The following is a 19,255-nucleotide window of genomic DNA, read 5'->3' on the forward strand; positions in this document are numbered from 1 at the left end:
TCACATATTAAGATTGCCTGATTAAAAAAACCTCTATTATAGTAATGAAAATTGAGATATAGTAATATTCTGAATTCATTTACAAAAACCATAAGATGAAAATACTTGCAACCAGAAATCACTGATGACAAGTAAGGTGGTGAGGTCTTTAAGAGGATAAATGCTTCTTTTCAGCTGCAAAAGATTTAGGGCCGTCATCTTGGTGCCAACACTCTACTAAGATAACAGCCAGACGTGTTGGGTCCATCAGGTTTTTAGTGGCTAGCAATAGGTATTTGTTAAGAGTTGAAATCCTGTTCACAGTGCTAAGAACTATGAAAGCAGGAGACTGGAATAATTATGGATACTTCACACCAAAAAACAGAAACACTGATGTGAAAGGACACATGTACCTCAAAGTTCTCAGCCGCACTATTTACAACGTCAAGACGTGGAAGCAACCCGAGTGCCCGTCAACAAAAGATGTGGTACATACACATGATGAAATAATGCTCAGTGATAAAAAATGAAATACTGCCATTTGCATCAATGTGGACTGGCCTATAGAATATGATGCCTAGTCTATGCAGAATCTAAAAAATAATACAAATTAATCTATTTACAAAACAAAAACAGACCCACAGACACAGAAAATAAACTTATAGTTAACAAAAGGGAGAGAGAAGGAGGAGAGAAAAATAGAAGTACGGGATTAACTGATACAAACTACTAAATATAAAAATAGACAAGCAAAAAGGATTTGCTGTATAACACAGGGAATTATACCTGATATCTTATAACAACCTATAATGGAATATAATCTTTACAAAAAACCTGAATCACTATGCGACACACCAGAAACTAATGAAATACTATAAATCAACTATACTTCAATAAAACAAACATACACTCAGAAGATAACAAGCATTGAGGATGTGGAGAAAATTGGAAGCCTTGTGCACCGCTGGTGGGACGGTAAAACGATGCAGCTGCTATAGAAACAGTATGGTAATCCCCCCAAAATCAAGCATAGAATTAACACATGATCCAGCAATCACCCTTCCAGTTATATGCCCAAAAGAACTAAAAGCAGAAACTTGACACATTTTTGTATATCCAGGTTCACAGCAGCATTATTTACAATAGAGTCCACTGACGGATTAATGGATAAACAACATGCGGCTATACATACAATGAAATATTATTCAGACTTAAGACACATGCTACAACAGAGATAAATCTTGAAGATGTTACGACATTATGCCAAGTGAAGTGAGCCAGTCACTTCACTTATATTATTTGTAACAAAAGGACACATAATGCATGATTCCACTTACATGGAATACAGAATACACTTACATAGAGTACAGAAAATCTCAAAGACATAGAAAATAGAATGGCAACTGCCAGGGGCTAGGGATGGGGGAATGGGAGTGTTATCAATCAAAGTGGATTTTTTAAGGTTGATTTTATAAATGGTAGGATCTGACAAATACTTCATTCATTCCTCTTCTTCCAGAACTACCCATAAGTTGAACGGCTCTAGAGCTCTTCTCTGTCACAAGCCCCCCTTGTCAACTGCCCCCACTATCATAACATAAGGGGTGTGGGAGGTAGTTCCAGGGAACAGAGCCATGATAACTCACTCAAGTGACTAGGTGCGTTACAGACAGGGTAGAGAAAAAGACTGCAACTCTAAAATGGTTTCTCGTTTTGTTGTTTTTTTTTTTTTTCCTGGAGAATATAAAATAGTCATTTTAAGCTTTTAAGTCTATGGTCTGTTATTTCCACAACAAATTTCACTAACTGTCATTCTAGCCTACATATGCCTAATTTTGAAGACATTTTCTATCCACAAATCACTGGCAGTGTTGTCTTCAGACATTCCATCTCACCTGTCCCCTCAGATGATTAATTCTGGCCTCATGTCTTCCGGCCTCTCTGGGCCATTTACTGACTCTTCCAGGTGGGAAGATCCCCTGGAGAAGGCAATGGCAGCCCACTCCAGTACTCTTGCCTGGAAAATCCCATGGACTGAGGAGCCTGGTGGGCTGCAGTCCATGGGGTCGCAGAGTCGGACGCGACTGAGCGACGTCAGTTCCAGTTTCCAGCGTTTCAGCTGCTGCTTCCCTGCCTCCAGAGCTGGCTCTGCCTCTGACCGCAGAACAGGCACCACCGCTGTGGTAACTAGTCTTCTGCGCTTTCTTTCTTCAGACCTAACTGGGGAACACATGCAATCCCACAGTTTCACCTATCATTTCCTCTTTGATGACATGAACCTTCCTTTTCTGAGCGAATCTCATAATTAGTAGTAGTATAACCACTCCATAATTTCAGCTCTTTATCTGCCATCTCTCAAAACTGTGTCAATGACTGTTCCCACATTAATTCCCACGAAACATAGGAGTCATTTGTTCATTTTCTTCCTGAAAAACATAGAATGATTCCTACACAATACTGAAATCAGACTTTCAGTTCCTCCCACAAACCAGATGAATCACATGAACCCCAAAGCTTTTGTCCTTTGATTTCCATAGTACCTATTATATGTTAGACTCTCCTCAACAGTCACCACCAGAAGAAACTCTGGCAGGGCACTGTACATTCTGTTGCAAGGCTAAGAGTTTACATATACAAGTATTTTCTGCCTATCAAGACAGCAACTTTCCTAAAAGGGAAACTGTATCTTAAGTCTCTTTTATGTTCTACAAATGTTATTTGGCATAGATTTAGAAATTTTTATAAAGAATCATTTAAACTAACCAGAACTAAAACAGGTATGAGAGGAAGAAAAGAGAAGGAAAATTCAATTGAAAAGGCAGAAAAGTAGATCAAGAAGTAAATGCTGAGGCAACTTGGGGCCCTGGCCGGCTACAAAACTTGAAAAAACTACTTAATAACAACTGTTAAAAGTACTATTTATTTAATATTTGCTAGGGTTAATTTCTCATCTTTTCTTACCTAATGGTAAGATAATATTTAAAACTTCAGGGAGTCCTTATAACCCAAATTCTAGCCTGAGAAAACTGGATATTACATAATATTACAAAGTTAAAATTTCATCTGAGATGGATTTCGTTGTTAATTAAGGGTAATTTATTTTTTAAAATTATATATATTTTATTTTTGTAATATATGGATATGTATATACATGGATGGTTTCTAGTTCACTAAAACAAGTCACATTATTCACACTGGGCATGTTTATAGGGAAATGCAATATCTAAAGAAAAAATTTATATCTGAGTGAGAAAAAAATGTTTTTATAACAAATAAAAAAATTTGATTTTTACTGTAACATTATAGTATCTTTGAGTAAATACGTTTACCTTGTAGAAAAAATTGCTATAATCCTTAATACATGGTAGGTTGCTTACTGGTAGGAATTTATAAAACAATGCTTAAACTGATTCATTAAAACTGAACAAAATGGTTGATTTAAAAAAAACCTAAAAACAGTTAAGACTAAAACAATGCTGACAAAGAAAATCAGAAGATGAGAAATACCAGGTTAGATCTTGCAGTGTAGTATACTTCTTCTGAACTGTCCAAAAAACCATCACTGTCGGGCTGTTCAGCAGAGACCAAAAAACCCAAGTTATTTACACTCAGACTAAAAGCCACAAATTCACAAAGGGAGACTTTCACAAGGGAAGTCAGTCAGTCCTGCTAACATCATTTTATTAAGGTAAATGCAAAGTCAAATCCAATGAAGCAGCTTCTCAAAGAGCAGCAGTGCAACAACTTTGCTATATAATGCAGTTACTAAATTAGTACAGAACTCAAATACATGCAATGCTAACTTAAAAAGAGAAGCAGAAAATAACAACTGGCATTTAGAAACATCATGATTTACCTTCTCCATCCTCTCCATAAAGGCCAGGCTGAAGTACTATAACATGATCATGTTAAGAATTTTTCTTTTAACATTCTTAACATGTTAAGAATTTTTCTTCCATGCTGGTATACTGAGAGCAACTCTTTAGATTAAAAGCTAAAGACTCTCTTTGTATGCCATTAGTCAGGTGGATTAAAATAAGCATTAAATTTAAGAAGAAAGTTCCCACTTCAGTTCTGAACGTTCATTAAGTTACTTTCTTCTCATTATTAAGCAGGAAAGGGAAAAAAAAAATGAAACATACAATCTGGAATTTTGGTTAAGTAATTTCATTAAGATTGATTTTGTTTTTTAAGTCTCATTTTTCATTCCTCTGTAGACTATTAACATCTCAAATGTTTGCACAGCATTTTGCTTCTGAGATTGCACTTAATATTTTATCATATATCTGGAAAGCAGTATATAAAAAATTAACAAAAAAGAATCATGAAAAGAATATTTTAGCAATCTTTAAATAAATGATAAACTTAATCTGCTATGTACACCTAGTCTCTCCTGAATTTCAGTTACTCCAAGGAGACTGGATTCTGCCTTGATGTTTAGAAAAGTGGCTGACACTCTTAAAAAGTTGCCCATAAATTTAATGAGAAGAGGTATTAATACTATCACTGGCCCAAAATTCTAGTTTAAGACTGTGGCATTTATCCTAATAAATATATCTGCAAAAAGCCCCTCAAAAATTGCAAAGCAAAAATGAAAAAAGAAAAAAAAAATCATTAAAAACATTTAAACAGAGAATGGTACAAACTAAGTTTCTCCTAAAGTAATTTTGAAAATATTTAATCTCAGCAACACAGATTTATTTATTTTGAATTTTAGAATTACTTACCTTTTTATTTCCCCAAAGGCTTAGAAAATTTTACTAACTAGCTTTTGTAGTCAGTGCCAACAAATCAGAAAGACTAATTAAAACATTTATTTTCAGTGTTAAGATTCCAAGATTACACTACTTACAAGTTCATGATGTGGTTCTGTCTCCTTCCTTAAGGGTGGATCAAATTTTACTTGGCCAACTAAAAAAGATAAAAAGTAAAGCTGTGATCTGATTCAACATTCTTAATAATAATTTAAAAAGTTACTCCATAGCAAAACATATTTAATCCCATCATCTCCTATAGACTGATTAACACCCAAAGATTTAAATAAACAATCTGTTAGCTGGAAGAAACCTAAGAAAGTTTAAGCTGTTAAAGCTTAATCTAATAACCCAAAGATGATTAGCAAAATTATGTCAGGATCTAACTTGTTACTTCATTGTGACCCAGCATTAAATACAGACAATCTTAGGACTTTATAGACAGACAGCAATTCAGGCAGAGTATTTCTGAAAACCAGCCTGCAAGGTGGTCTCTGATAAGTCCTGCCTCCTGACCTTCATAAACTTGTGTAGTCCCTTCCTACATCCTGGGGTGGCTTCTGAGATAAGGCTTCTGTCCTGGGTGCTCTCTCTACTGGATCACTTGGCTCTGGAGGAAGTCATGTTGAGCAGCACTATGGAGAGGCTACACTGCAAGGAACTGAAGTCCTGGGCTAACAATATGTGAGTAACCCTGGAAGCAAATGTGCCACCCTGGTCAAGTCTTTGGGAAACCGCAGCCCCTGATGACACTCTAATTGTAGCTTCATGACAGACCCTGAGCTAGAACCACCCAGCCAAGCTGTCCTGGATCCCTGAATATGTTGAGATAATAAATGTTTATTGCTTTAAGTTGCTACATTTTGGGGGTAATTTGTTAAACAACAATAAATAACTAGCACACTTCTACAGCGAAAGTATAACCTAAATATTATAGCCGACATAAACTGACTATACTACATTCACCTTTCCCCCTGCTATTCTAATTTAATGAATGACTCACTATCTTTATCTTTAATTTCTGTATCTCATTGTCATTATCTGCTTTTATAACCTGGTACAGCATTCAAGACCACCGAGATAAAAGCAGGGGCACAAATATAAAACATGAAAAAGAAGCAAAACAGAGAGTCACAGATATTACAGCTCAACTAGTAAGAGCTTGAGTTTCAGACAAAACAACAATTCTCAATCAAGGCAGGGGAACGAGTGAGATGTCAAAGCACACTCATTTTGTAACTGTTTTGATTTTAGCTTAGTATGTATGATTACTGTGAATGTTAATAACAATGAAAGGAGATCATGAGATTTGAATATTTAGCAATAGGAAGCACAAGTAAAGAAAGTTGAGAAACGGCCCTACAGAATACACAGTTGTATGTGAAGTATGTATATGCTTTATAGCTCTTATGAACTAGATATCAAATTCTAGCTCTTGGAGATAAGCAGGCTCTTCAATAATGGGTTCCTCATGCCTGTTCACATATGATCACAAATCAAAGATTACAAAATAGTTTTTAGTAAGATATTAAAACATGTATATACATACATACACATATATATACACATACATATATATATGTATCTCACCTTGATAGAGGCCTACTGAACAACTCTCACCTACACCTGTCACCAAACAGCATAATAAAGTTACACGAGGACAGTTTCATGCATTATCTGCCTTGTTATCGTCACATGTGAAATGCCTGCTTTCATTGGACCGCATAATTACTGAGCACAGTGATCCTTTCTTTTTTTTTTTAATTAATTAATTTTAATTGGAGGCTATTTACAATATTGTGGTGGTTTTTGCCATACATTGACATGAATCAGCCGTGGGTGTACATGTGTTCCCCATCCTGAACCCTTCTCCCACCTCCCTCCCCATCCCCTCAGGGTCATCCCAGTGCACCAGACCTGAGCACCCTGTCTCATGTATCGAACCTGGACTGGCGATCTATTTCACATATGACAACACACGTTTCAATGCTATTCTCTCAAATCATCCCACCCTCACCTTCTCTCAGAGAGTCCAAAAGTCTGTTCTTAACATCTGTGTCTCTTTTGCTGTCTCGCATATAGGGTCATCATTACCATCTTTCTAAATTCCATATATATGTGTTAATATACTGTATTGGTGTTTTCTTTCTGACTTACTTCACTCTGTATAATAGGCTCCAGTTTCATCCACCTCATTAGAACTCATTCAAATGCATTATTTTTAATAGCTGAGTAATAGTCCATTGTGTATATGTACCACAGCTTTCTTATCCATTCATCTGCCTATGGACATCCAGGTTGCTTCCATGTCCTGGCTATTATAAACGGTGCTGCGATGAACACTGGGGTACACGTGTCTCTTTCAATTCTGGTTTCCTCAGTGTGTATGCCCAGCAGTGGGATTGCTGGGTCGTATGGCAGTTCTATTTCCAGTTTTTTAAGGAATCTCCACACTGTTCTCCATAGTGGCTGTACTAGTTTGCATTCGCACCAACAGTGTAAGAGGGTTCCCTTTCCTCCACACCCTCTCCAGCATTTATTGCTTGTAGACCTTTGGATCGCAGCCATTCTGACTGGCGTGAGATGGTACCTCATCGTGGTTTTGATTTGCATTTCTCTGATAATGAGTGATGTTGAGCATCTTTTCATGTGTTTGTTAGCCATCTGTATGTCTTCTTTGGAGAAATCTCTGTTTAGTTCTTTGGCCCATTTTTTGATTGGGTTGTTTATTTTTCTGGAATTGAGGTGCAGGAGCTGCTTGTATATTTTTGAGATTAATTCTTTGTCAGTTGCTTCGTTTGCTATTATTTTTTCCCATTCTGAAGGCTGTCTTTTCATCTTGCTTACAGTCTCCTTTGTTGTGCAAAAGCTTTTAAGTTTAATTAGGTCCCATTTGTTTGTTTTTGCTTTTATTTCCATTACTCTGGGAGGTGGGTCATAGAGGATCCTGCTGTGATTTATGTCAGAGAGTGTTTTGCCTATATTTTCCTCTAGGAGTTTTATAGTTTCTGGTTTTACAGTTAGATCTTTAATCCATTTTGAGTTTATTTTTGTGTATGGTGTTAGAAAGTGTTCTAATTTCAGTCTTTTACAAGTGGTTGACCAGTTTTCCCAGCACCACTTGTTAAAGAGATTGTCTTTTCTCCATTGCATATTCTTGCCTCCTTTGTCAAAGATAAGGTGCATGGATTTAAGTGATGCTGTCTTAAGACTAACTTTCATAACAAGGACAGAACCCCAACTGTCACAGGTATTCAACACCCTTACACTCTGTGGGAATGCATTCCCAGAAAGTCATAAAGTCCCTCTGGAGATGCATTCTTCACGCTTTACATTGGCATCACTCTTCTGTTCTCTCCAACTTCCCTAAAGTTATGACAGTTTCTGCCACAGGACCTTCCAGCTTCTGTTCAAATAACTGCTGGACAATCACCCCAGGCTGCACTGCTATTTATGATGTTCTTAATAATGTTGAAAATTCCTACTTATCTGTAACTGTCTATTGGTCTTGATCTCTGTTTCTGCTACTATCTCCTTGAACATATGTCAAGTTACAAACCATAAATTTATGTTTTACTGTTCAGATGAAAGGGCTTCCCTGGTGGCTCAGTAGTAAAGAATCTGCATGTGACACAGGGGATCTGGGTTCAATCCCTGGGTTGGGAAGGTCCCCTGGAAGAGAACATGGCAATCCACTCTAGTACTCTTGCCTAGAGAATCCCATGGACAGAGGAGCCTGGTGGACTGCAATCCATAGGGTCACACAGAGTCAGACACAACTGAACTGACTAAGCAGCAGCATCCAGATGAAAACTCCCTCTTAGTTCTTTGAAACAGCTCTGACATGATCACTTGCTGACCCATCACCACTATTAGGGTCAAAACTGATCCTACTATGGCAGACAAGAAGAGCCCCAGAATTACTTCTTCTCAAAGCAAGTCTTTGCTTACCATATTTAACTGAAGGCGGAGGGGACTTTCTAAAAGGGAAAGAGTAATAACTTTTCTGAAAGTGAGTCAGTTTCTATATATATTGCCTTAACACCATTTAGCTTAATAAACAGAAAACCTCAGTTACATGAAGAGACATCATATAATTGTAAACAGAAAACATTATTAAAGGAACAAAGATATACGACTACTAAAATAAGTTATTTTTCAAAGCCTGTCTTTATCGTCAATAGCATGACTGCCTATACTTTATAACATCTCATATAAAATCATAAAACATCCTAAGAAAGCATATACTAGAACATTGTACAAGATTTTAAAGGTTCAAATATCAAACCCACAAGTTGTAAGAAGTGGTGATTTTAATCCCGTTGTTACCTCAACATACTAGAGGGACATGACACCTTTCTTACTGGTAAATGGTGAGAAAATGTCCATCACGTATCACCTGCTCCCACCAAAAACGGGGCATATCAGTATCTCAGAAAAACTAGGGTAACAGTATTTAGCTAAATAGAATATATGTGCATACGTAGTTAGGAGCTGATTAATCACTGATACAAACTACTAAAGAAGGACCCAGAGGTAACTGCACTTTGCAATAAAGGGCCTGACAATACAACTTAAAAATGTAACTGGAAAGCATAATAGAAAGTACTTCAGATTTTCAATAGTACTGAACACATAAGGTTTTCTGAATCAACTACAAAGGTATCTCTAATCACCTTTTGTATTATTAAAGAAATGACAAAGACATATTGTAACTACTTTCACATATTAAAAAATAATGGAGGACTTCTCTGGTGGTCCAATAGTTAAGAATTCACCTGTCATACAGAGGGTATGGGTTCGATCCCTGGCCTGGAAAGATTCCACATGCCACCAAGCAACTAAGTCCTTGCACCACAACTACTGAGCCAGCATGCTCTAGAACCCGTGCTCTGCAACAAGAGAAGTCACCGCAATGAGACGCCCACCTACTACAACTGGAGGAGCCCCACTAGCCACCAACTAGAGAAACCCCACACGTAGCAACGAAGACCCAGCACAGTCAAAAATAAAATAAATGAATTTTTTAGAGTTTAAAAAATAATGGGGGACTTTCCTAGTGGTCCAGTGCTTGAGTAATCCACTTTGCAATCAAGGGGACATGGGTTCCATCCCTGGGAATATCCCACATGCCGCAGGTCAACTAAGCCCGCATGCCACAACAAAGACCCAGCACAGCCAAAGTAAAATAATAATAATAAATAAAATAAATGAAAATAACAGGCTTTTTTTTTTTTAATGGGGAATGCTTGCATGCTAAGGTTGTCATTTTTAGAAAAACACTTTAGAGGAGAAATTAGCAAATTTAAACCACGTGGCTTCAGTGGGAGCTATAAAGGTAATTTAACATGGTCACAAAACTGACTATAGGCAAAGTATTAATCCCAGTCCTGGGCTTTTTGCCAAGTAGATTGTGCTTATCTTTCAAGAATTTCCATCTTATATGAGCAATTCTAGGTAGCACCAGCACCAAAATCTGCCAAGAACTTAATATACAGTGTAAGGTGCAGCCACCATTCCAAAGGAAGGTTCACAAAGGACTTCCAGGGTGAAGGTCACACACGTGTGCTGAGGTGGTTTCTGTGGAGCCAAAGACCTCTGGCCTGGAAGCTGAGAGATCTCGGGCTTGTTATTAATCAGTTGTATGACTCCACCCGACAGGTAGATCTATTCATCTTTGCATTTCTTTTTTATTTTCTATTAAATGGTGATAGTGTCTGTCCCTACTTGCCTTACTTAGCTTTTAAGTTTGCAGCCCTCTCCTCTTCTGGACCATCAGCTTCTTTGTAACCTGGGAGCTTGTCAGAAGCACAGAATCTCAGATTTCACCTCAGAACTACTGAATCAGAAAGGGCATTTTTGCAAGCTCTCTAGGCAAGTGCTACCAACAAGGAAGTTTAGGGAGCGCTGCCTTGATTCCTTCTATCCTGCCTACTCTAGGAATTTTATTCCTCTTCCCAAACAATAACACATAAATACACATCCCCAGCCACCACCAGAAAGCTCCCAGGAGCAAGAAAACAAAATTCTTACTGTCTTAATTAAATTCTACCTTTCAAAGCATCTAAAACATAAAAACTATTTGGAAGAAAATGGAGCAAAAATAATGACAACTAAATTACAGCCTGAAATCTTATTTTTCATTGTTAAATTACAAACTCTATACAATATATACTTACAGTTTATCTCCGAGCGTGTTTTTTCCTCTCTCACATTTCTACTCGTTGAGTGAATCCTATGTGGGACAGCAACAAGAGGCTAGGAAAGAACAAAGTCAAGGACAAGTCACTGTCTTGTCCACAGAATTACCTACATATGAAAGAAAGCTCTCACTTTACATAAAAATGGGAACGAAATACAACTTTATTATTAGTATTTTTAAATGGCAACCACAAACTGCAAACTCTTTTATCTTCAAATTGGGAGCTAAAGCTTAGGGATAGACATTATCCACAGCAGGTTCCCAGTGAGTTTTCTTATGAAAGTGTTGGTTGCTCAGTTGTGCGCAACTCTTTGTGGTCCCACGGACTGTAGCCTGCCAGGCTCCTCTGTCCATGGGATTCTACAGGCAAGAAAACTGGAGTGGACAGCCATTCTCTTTCCCAGGTGATCTTCCCGACACAGGGAATGAACTCAGGTCTCAGGCATTGCAGGCATATTCTTGTAAGTGAATATAGGAGTGTTCTTATGAGTTGAACATAAATAAATATTCAAAAATGAATATTTTGACAATACAATAGGTGTTCAAAAGCTGCAGCAAGCTTTCCCTGTTTCAGAGGAGAAAATTGTAATTAAAAAAAAATCTGCCTCAACTTCTTATATCAAGGATAAAATAAATGAAATGAAATAATGCTAAAGGCATTAATGATTTATGGTCTTCTTACCTAGTAAACACAACATTTCCCCTGCCTTAATGTTTTTTCTTGTAGAAGCAGCACTTTATTTTCTTTCCTTTTACTTTATTAAAATCTCTCTATGTGTACTGCCACATTCAGAGAGCGGTATCCTTGGGGGAGGGGAAGTGGGGGTGAGTTCTTCTTACTGTTAATATTAACACATGGACATTCTCCAATCTTTATGGAGTAAAAATGGCTCTATCTGAAAAGCTTCTGCAACTTCATTCTATATACTCTATGCCAGCATCTATTTCACGTACCAAATAGGTTTTTCTCCCTGTGTGTGAAACATTATCTTTGAAGTTATTAGCTGGGAAGAAGATACACTCTTACATCTATCTTTTTGGAAAATGTAATTTGTAAACACTTGAGCTCCAATTCTTAAGACTCTGTAAGGCAAATCAAGAACAGGACCCAGGTTAACTATTCTCAGTGTAGACATCTCTCAGGAAATAAAGAAATATGAATCTGAGAGACCCAAATATTAAAACACCAGTGGGTAATAAAACAGAAGCAAAAATAACTTTAAAAAGTAAGTAAACTTCAAACATACAGTGAGTTGTAGTTTACAAAGTGCTTTCATATACCTTAGCCCATTCTGTTCTCAAACTTGTGAAACAAATCTTTATCTTCATTTTATAGATGAGGACATTCAGCTAGTTAGCTGCAGAATGAGAAAAACCCTGAACTTTTGAAAACAATATTGGAACAAAAACAAGCAAAAATAGGTATCACGTTAGATTAGTAACACATATTGCTGTTATCAGTGAACATGCATGAAATCCGCCCTTTCTATGAGAATCGTTTTACTTTCCCAGCTTCAAAGGTATAAAGTTATTAAATCTTACAATGTTGTGCCTAGTAAATGGGTTAACATATAGAAGAAAATACTATCAAGTAAAAACCAGAATCACAATTACTTCAATGTGCAGTACTTCTAAAATAGAAATTACACGGGAACCGTACAGGAAAAGTGGACTTTCTTCTATTGTGAATAATGTATAATAAAGAAAAACTAAAGACTAAAGTAGAACTAGTACACGTGCTAAATATTTTCAAGAGAATTCAGTTTCCACAATATATACATAGTATCGGCAACTGCTGAAATACTAAGCACATTCAAATACTTAGCAATTACAAATCATATGCATATAATAAGACTGTTAGATATTACCTTTTATGCATAACATATACTGTAGTATATATGTATAAATCATCATAAATTTCTCTGGGGAAAGTATGATCAAAAAGAAAAATAAAAAGATCTTAAACTGTGGTCAAAAGAAAAGCTACCCCCATCCTTAACCTATAATTATAATACCAGTAACACAGTCTTGATAAGGAGAAATTTCTTTCTCTGCCATATGAGAAAATTTCAGAAGAGTCTTTATTCTACAGCTTGCTTCTACATTTGGTTTATTATTTCTCCACTTTAAACACATTTTAAAGGACTTTATAATCCAGCACAAATACACAGGATGAAGTGAGGGACAACAGCGCAGCATCTAATGCGCAGCATCTAATGCACTGAAGGAGAACAGGCAGTCCATATGCTGAATCTTGATACGCATGAATTTCAGTTACTATAATATAGTTAAATTATACTAGTCCTCTATAATATGATTCAAATTTTAGTCACCAATATATTAATTGCATATTATGAGTTATTAATTATATGTTATTCAGTATATTAGTATCTTATCAACATTCAGTATATTGATTGTAATTGCATAAGATAGAAACTTCACTGTGAGCTCTTCAGTCCACAGATGACTATAGATTTATGTGTGTGTGTTAGTCACAGTCGAGTCCAGCTCTTTGTGACCCCATGGACTATAGCCCACCAGGGTCCTCTATACATGGGATTCTCCATGCAAGAATACTCGAGTGGGTTGCCATTTCCTTCTCCAGGGGATCGCTCTTCCTGACCCAGAGATTGAACCTGGGCCTCCCGCACTGCAAGCAGACTATTTACTGACTGAGCCACCAGGCAAGATGACTTATAGTCTATTTATAATAACAGATGTACATCATGATCAGTGGCTAATCACATCACTACTTTCAAAGTACATCTGTGACTGATCCCTGAGCATCTGTTATTCAATTCATGTACAGACAGCAAAGTGTGTAGCTGTGTTGTTTCCCTGTCTCCCAGGGATAATATACTCATGTGACATTTTTACAAAAACTTGTTAACTGAAAGAAGGAATTAGCCAACAAAGATAAAACTGCTGCAAAGAAATAGAAAGTGATCACTCTGGATTAATGCTGGAAATGAAATTACAAGATAAAACAGACGACAGTGAGAATGCTGACATTGCTGCTGTTCAAGAGACTGCAGACATACAGCCATGGTAACTTAGTGAGGATGAAGCTGATGCAAGTGAAGAAAGAAGTTTTGATAAAAAGGATGAAGATGCCCTAGAAGAAGGGGCACTAGCAAAAAACTTCATATCATAGGAATATGGAGATTATTTCATACATTCAAAGTTCAAAGGATAAAATGCTAGAGGCGCTCTGAACGTAGGAAAATGACATTCACCAAAGCATAAAAATAACCTGCTCTGTGTCATGAAGTTAAATGACAAGAAGAAGGCAGACACTGTGCAATCTACTTAATAAATAGACTACTTGATAGTGAAATAATCCACCAAAGTAGTTTTTTATTTAAACAAAGAAAAGAAACAATTCTCATAGGTTATAGTATATCACAGTGTACTAAATATTAGTTGTACTATTTTTCACTTCTCCATACATTTAAAACGGACAATAAGAGATTTTAATCTTCTGACAAAAAACAATTATAATTTTCCTTATGGACAATTTAGATTGCTTTGCAGGATTTCAGCTCACTTGATCATTTTTACAGTCCTTTACTACCATCCAAATCAAGGCAACACCTATATATTAAATTAAAAAAGAATTTATAAAGCAAAACAACAAAACCCAATTTCTCCCTAGTATAAAGTCAATAATATTTAATAATTTTTAAGTTTTTTAAATTTCCAAATGCTTTTCCAGACCTTTAAACAAAAGGACAATGGCTTATTTACAGTTGTATAAATATAAGTTAGAATAGTGGTGAATTGATAGAAAGGTTCTCTGACCTAAGATAAGCTGAGACCATCTTTCTGACCACCAAGAGCCATAGTTTCTTCAGTATCATCGCTGAAATTTACACCATTTTAAGTACCTTCTAAAAGCCAGTCAAGTTCACGACTATCCACCTCAGCTACATACTCAGTAACAGAATCCTGACATGTAACATATATGAGTTGATCTTTGGTGTCACAATTATTAGCTGAGTTAGGAATGCTAAATATGCCAACCAAAGTGAAAGCTTCCTTTTATATCTATTCTCCCATCACACTAGGGTTAATTAATTCTCTAATTACACTGGATAAACATAGCAGACAATTAGGGTATTAGTCACTAACAAAGTCAATCCTATACTTTCCACTAACCACTAATAACTCATGAAGTACTGTACATGGATTCTTTTGGAGAAGAAAACAGAACAGAAATTTTGTGTATATTCTAACATCTTGTATAGGTGGTTCCATTTGCGTTCTCTTTTACAATGGGTTATTTATTTGGCAACTTCATCTAAAATGACTACTTTAAAATAACTAGAGTAATTTCAAGAAGTGGATTAGATGATTCTGCCTTTACTATTGGACTTCCCTGCCTGCAATGCACCCTTTACCTTTAATATTTTCAGAAAACAGTCTTCCAAAGAAGTCAACAGAAAAAACTCAGCTCATGACTTCTCTAGGATAGGCAAAATCAAGGGGTATTTCTTCCCTCAAGAGTTTATTTAAATTAGACCCAGACCTTAAGCAAACTGATTCCAAGATGTATATACTTATATACACATACATTACATATACCACTTGGTAAAAATGGTAAAAACAGTTCCTACCTCAGGATCATCATCATCAAAATCATGGTAAGTGGAATGATCTGGATTATTCACTTTATCCAACAGTTCGATTGCCAAAGACCGTGTCAAAGGCTGTGTGACAAATGGGTGCTATAAAGATAAAACAACATAGTACTTATTAGAAGTCTTGATTAAGGGACATCTTACCTCTTGAAAAAAAGACATTTTTCAGGGTGAAAATAATACCTGCAGTAACTTTTCAGCAGTAGGTCTTTTCTTTGGATTTTTGGTAAGTGCCATTTTCACAAAATGATGAAAACTATTTGACCTAAGAAATTTTGAAAATCAGATTTTAAAATTTCAATTCTGTTTTTTGCTCATGACTGTAAAAGTAAATAGCACAAACATACTTACCACTTCATCTTATCCTTTAGTTTAGGAGGCTGAAAATTGCTTTTTGTCATTAGAAATAATGCTCTGAAAAATCAACAATCATTACACAGCATTTTAAGACTGCATACTTTAGTATAAAACATTAATTCTACTACTACTGTTCCCAAATAAGGTGAAGCAAAACTAAGAATGCTATTTGGTCAGGACATGATAAATAGTACTGGGAGGGGGATGGAACCTCAATTTAAGCACAGCATTCTTCAGGTATGACGCACTGACCTCATCGGGTGTAAGTCAAACATAGGCGGCTGCAGCTCAGCAAGTTCTATGGCAGTGATCCCCACCGCCCAGAGATCACACAGCTGATTGTACCCCCCTTTCCTCTCAACAGCTGCGACTTCTGGAGCCATCCTGAAGGAAATATTCCAGAAAAGAAAAAACTGTTTACTGTATTTTAATCTTCTTATTCCCACCAGACACATGTAAGCTGAGGCCTACTTAGACCTTGACATCTGAAAAGTAAGTATGTAGTACTTAACATGGCTCGTATTTCCCAAGATCGTGAGATCTCTTAAGATGAGATCGTGACATCTCGTAAGACCCTCCCCATCCCAAGCCCCTACTGGTTTCTCATCGGTTACTTTGTTAAGTTAGCTATTTAGTATAAAGGTTTATAACAATTTACAAATGTAATAGAGCAACATGTACTAAATTTGTCTAAACCCCAATCTTTCTTCCTCTGTATATGCAAAATTCTATAGAGAAATTACATACTGTAATAAATAATTTATCATTTAGCTCTTCCTTTTTATATCAATAACTGTCATCTGGTCTCTGACTGTTTTCACTTGACCAAAACTATTTACCAGGGCACCAAGAATCTTGATTTAGTACTTAACTAGTATTTACTATAAACTTAATTGGTGTGTGGAAAGTTATAAAAATGAGGGTCTGCTTTTTTTAAAGAAATGTATTTACTAAGAGGAAAGTTACCTAAATTCAGTAAATTTTTTGTTTCTTTCAACTTTATTGTAGCCTTATTCTATCTCTATAAATCTATATTTTATTAAATACTTACACTCATTTTCAAATATAAAAAATTTCAAATCCTAAGCAGTAGTTCTGAAAATAAATACATGACATAAACACTTCAACTCTTACATATCAAAAGTATGATTTAAAAAAAAAAGTATGATTTAACTAGGCAGCCTTACAAGAATGTTTATTTTCCCGGTATTATTTCAGGAAAGTCAAGGCAGTCAGTCAAGTAAACAAACAAACAATAAAACTCCTTCTAATTTTCTAAACCCTTGATCTTAAGATGGTTTTTAACTTTAAAGTAGCTCTTATGACTATGCAAATTATCATAAGAAAAGTGAATTGTTAAGGGTGACGGTTTTAACTTTATTGACGGCTGTGGAAATGCCCTGTAGAGGATGAAGGTGCACACAGGTGGCACCTTAACGAGCTCACAGGTGATGCTCCCTCTTCCTCTACAAAAATATGAGTGGCAGATTCCATCCTGTGTACTTCTACTCCTGCCATTAGGCTGCATCCTTACCACAGCCAACTGAGTCATCTGTGAACCTGTTTGTTACATTTGTTACTATGAATATGTAATTTAATTAATTATAAAAACTAATTTATTATGAAGGTAAAAAGAATAAGTTGTCATGAAAATGAAAATGTATGCTTTAGAAAAGATTCTTGAAGACAAGTTTCTAAAGATGAAAAACCAAAAAAATCTGGCAAACCAGGCTAAAAACAGGACAGCTGTGAAAGATTAGGAGGCTATAGACTGCATGATTCCATCTGCATGACACTGGAGGAAAAGGCAAAACTATAGAGACAAAAATCAGAGCAGGTGCTGCCAGAGGCTAGAGATGGGCAAAAATAATTTATGAAAGGGGACAAAAGGAAACTTTCCTGGGTGATGGAAACCTATGTTTCACAGTGATTGTGGTGGCATTTTTCACAACCACAGAGTTTCTCAACATTCACAGAATCGTACACCTAATAATGTTACATTCATACCTCAACAAACCTGACTGGCTAGGCTCTCACTAGACTTTAGAGAAACACAAACTAAAAAAACATGGTTCATTTGCATACATCTAACTAGTTATCTGCACAAAGAAAAGGCCTTGATCCTATATCAGAAGACTGTCCCCTGCCAAAAAAAGTACACTCACCTTAAATTGAAATAAAATGTTTAAGGTACATGTGAAGTGTATTAATTTTGAGATCTGCCAATAGCACAGACTTTTTCAGATTAACTGAAATAACTGCCAACCTTAGTGACAGTGAATGAGAGATTCTGTAAATATTCTACATCCCTAGAGTTTAGGTGGGAAAGACATGATATGAGACAGGGAGTTGAGGGAGAGTCAGAGGAGAATCATGTTAGATTCTGGAGAATGAATGAGAGCTCCTCCAGATGTTTAAAATCAAACTGAGGAGACAGAGTACCTAAAAAGAGTTGTAACAGATAACTCTTTAATCTCTTATTCCTCTCGGAAATCAACCCCAAATAATGAGAACAAAAAGAGAAATATAAACATATCGTCTTTGAAAAATCTAGAAGACATATTTGGACAGAAGTAAAATAATAGTAAATGATGTGGCAAATAGGAGGAAGGACAAATCTAAGAGCGTGCGAAGGAAAAGACCAACGAGCAAGCCAAGAACCCCAGAAATAAGTAAAATTTAATGTAAGCCAATTATCATTTTATTGATGACTAGGTTCCTTCCAACTAGTTGGTTCAAAAAGTTTTGAGCAAGAGAATACTGTGAATAATATAATGTTGAAAAATTCGTCAGAATACAGACTGACTATGAAAATATATATAATATGTGTAGGACCGAGAGCTGAGAGTTTTGGGGGGAAAAACTTGAACCATCAGGTTTGTATCAGGTCTTCTAAAAGCCACATCGATCTTTAATGCCTTTTCCACTTGATGAAAAATAACATGAAAAAAAAAAAAAATAACATGGTAGAATATTCAATGATTATGTAATTCATCTACAGTGTATATGCCTAAATTACTTGGCCTGTTGATGACCTCCTTAATCTGTTTTAGACCATTCAGTCTATTTTTAAATAAACACTGCATACAATAATGATAGAAAAACAGAAAGTTAAATTATCAGTCAAAATAAAATTACCAATATGGTGTACCAATGAAAGACTTCCGTTTGGCAATCGTAGCTGTTATCTGAGCGGACACCCCAAAATCAGCTATTAAAAAAAGAGAGAAACATTTAGAAAATAAAACTGAAAGTAAAATTAAAGTAACATGAAAAAATTTCAATAATTATTTTAATTAATTTCATAGAAATGAGACATTCTC

The 19,255-nt window shown here is 36.0% G+C and overlaps 1 protein-coding gene across 6 annotated transcripts in view; it reads right to left on the bottom strand.

The window, feature by feature from the left end:
* Positions 1-19,255, bottom strand: part of MAP4K3 (mitogen-activated protein kinase kinase kinase kinase 3) — a 185,985-nt gene that overhangs the window by 51,296 nt on the left and 115,434 nt on the right. For 3 of the 6 annotated variants that reach the window (XM_025260904.3, XM_045162229.1, XM_044925843.2), the window contains 9 exons: positions 19,071-19,143; positions 16,185-16,316; positions 15,927-15,989; positions 15,759-15,840; positions 15,552-15,662; positions 10,913-10,991; positions 6,324-6,359; positions 4,832-4,890; positions 3,487-3,549 (listed from right to left, as the gene is read on the bottom strand). In XM_025260904.3, the coding sequence (XP_025116689.1) occupies positions 3,487-3,549; positions 4,832-4,890; positions 6,324-6,359; positions 10,913-10,991; positions 15,552-15,662; positions 15,759-15,840; positions 15,927-15,989; positions 16,185-16,316; positions 19,071-19,143 (698 nt within the window). The remainder of the gene's footprint in view (positions 1-3,486; positions 3,550-4,831; positions 4,891-6,323; positions 6,360-10,912; positions 10,992-15,551; positions 15,663-15,758; positions 15,841-15,926; positions 15,990-16,184; positions 16,317-19,070; positions 19,144-19,255) is intronic. The other 3 variants (XM_025260905.3, XM_006071207.4, XM_006071208.4) reach the window with 3 other exon arrangements.

The sequence above is a fragment of the Bubalus bubalis genome, chromosome 12 (genome assembly GCF_019923935.1).
Source record: "Bubalus bubalis isolate 160015118507 breed Murrah chromosome 12, NDDB_SH_1, whole genome shotgun sequence".
Taxonomy (NCBI): domain Eukaryota; kingdom Metazoa; phylum Chordata; class Mammalia; order Artiodactyla; family Bovidae; genus Bubalus; species Bubalus bubalis.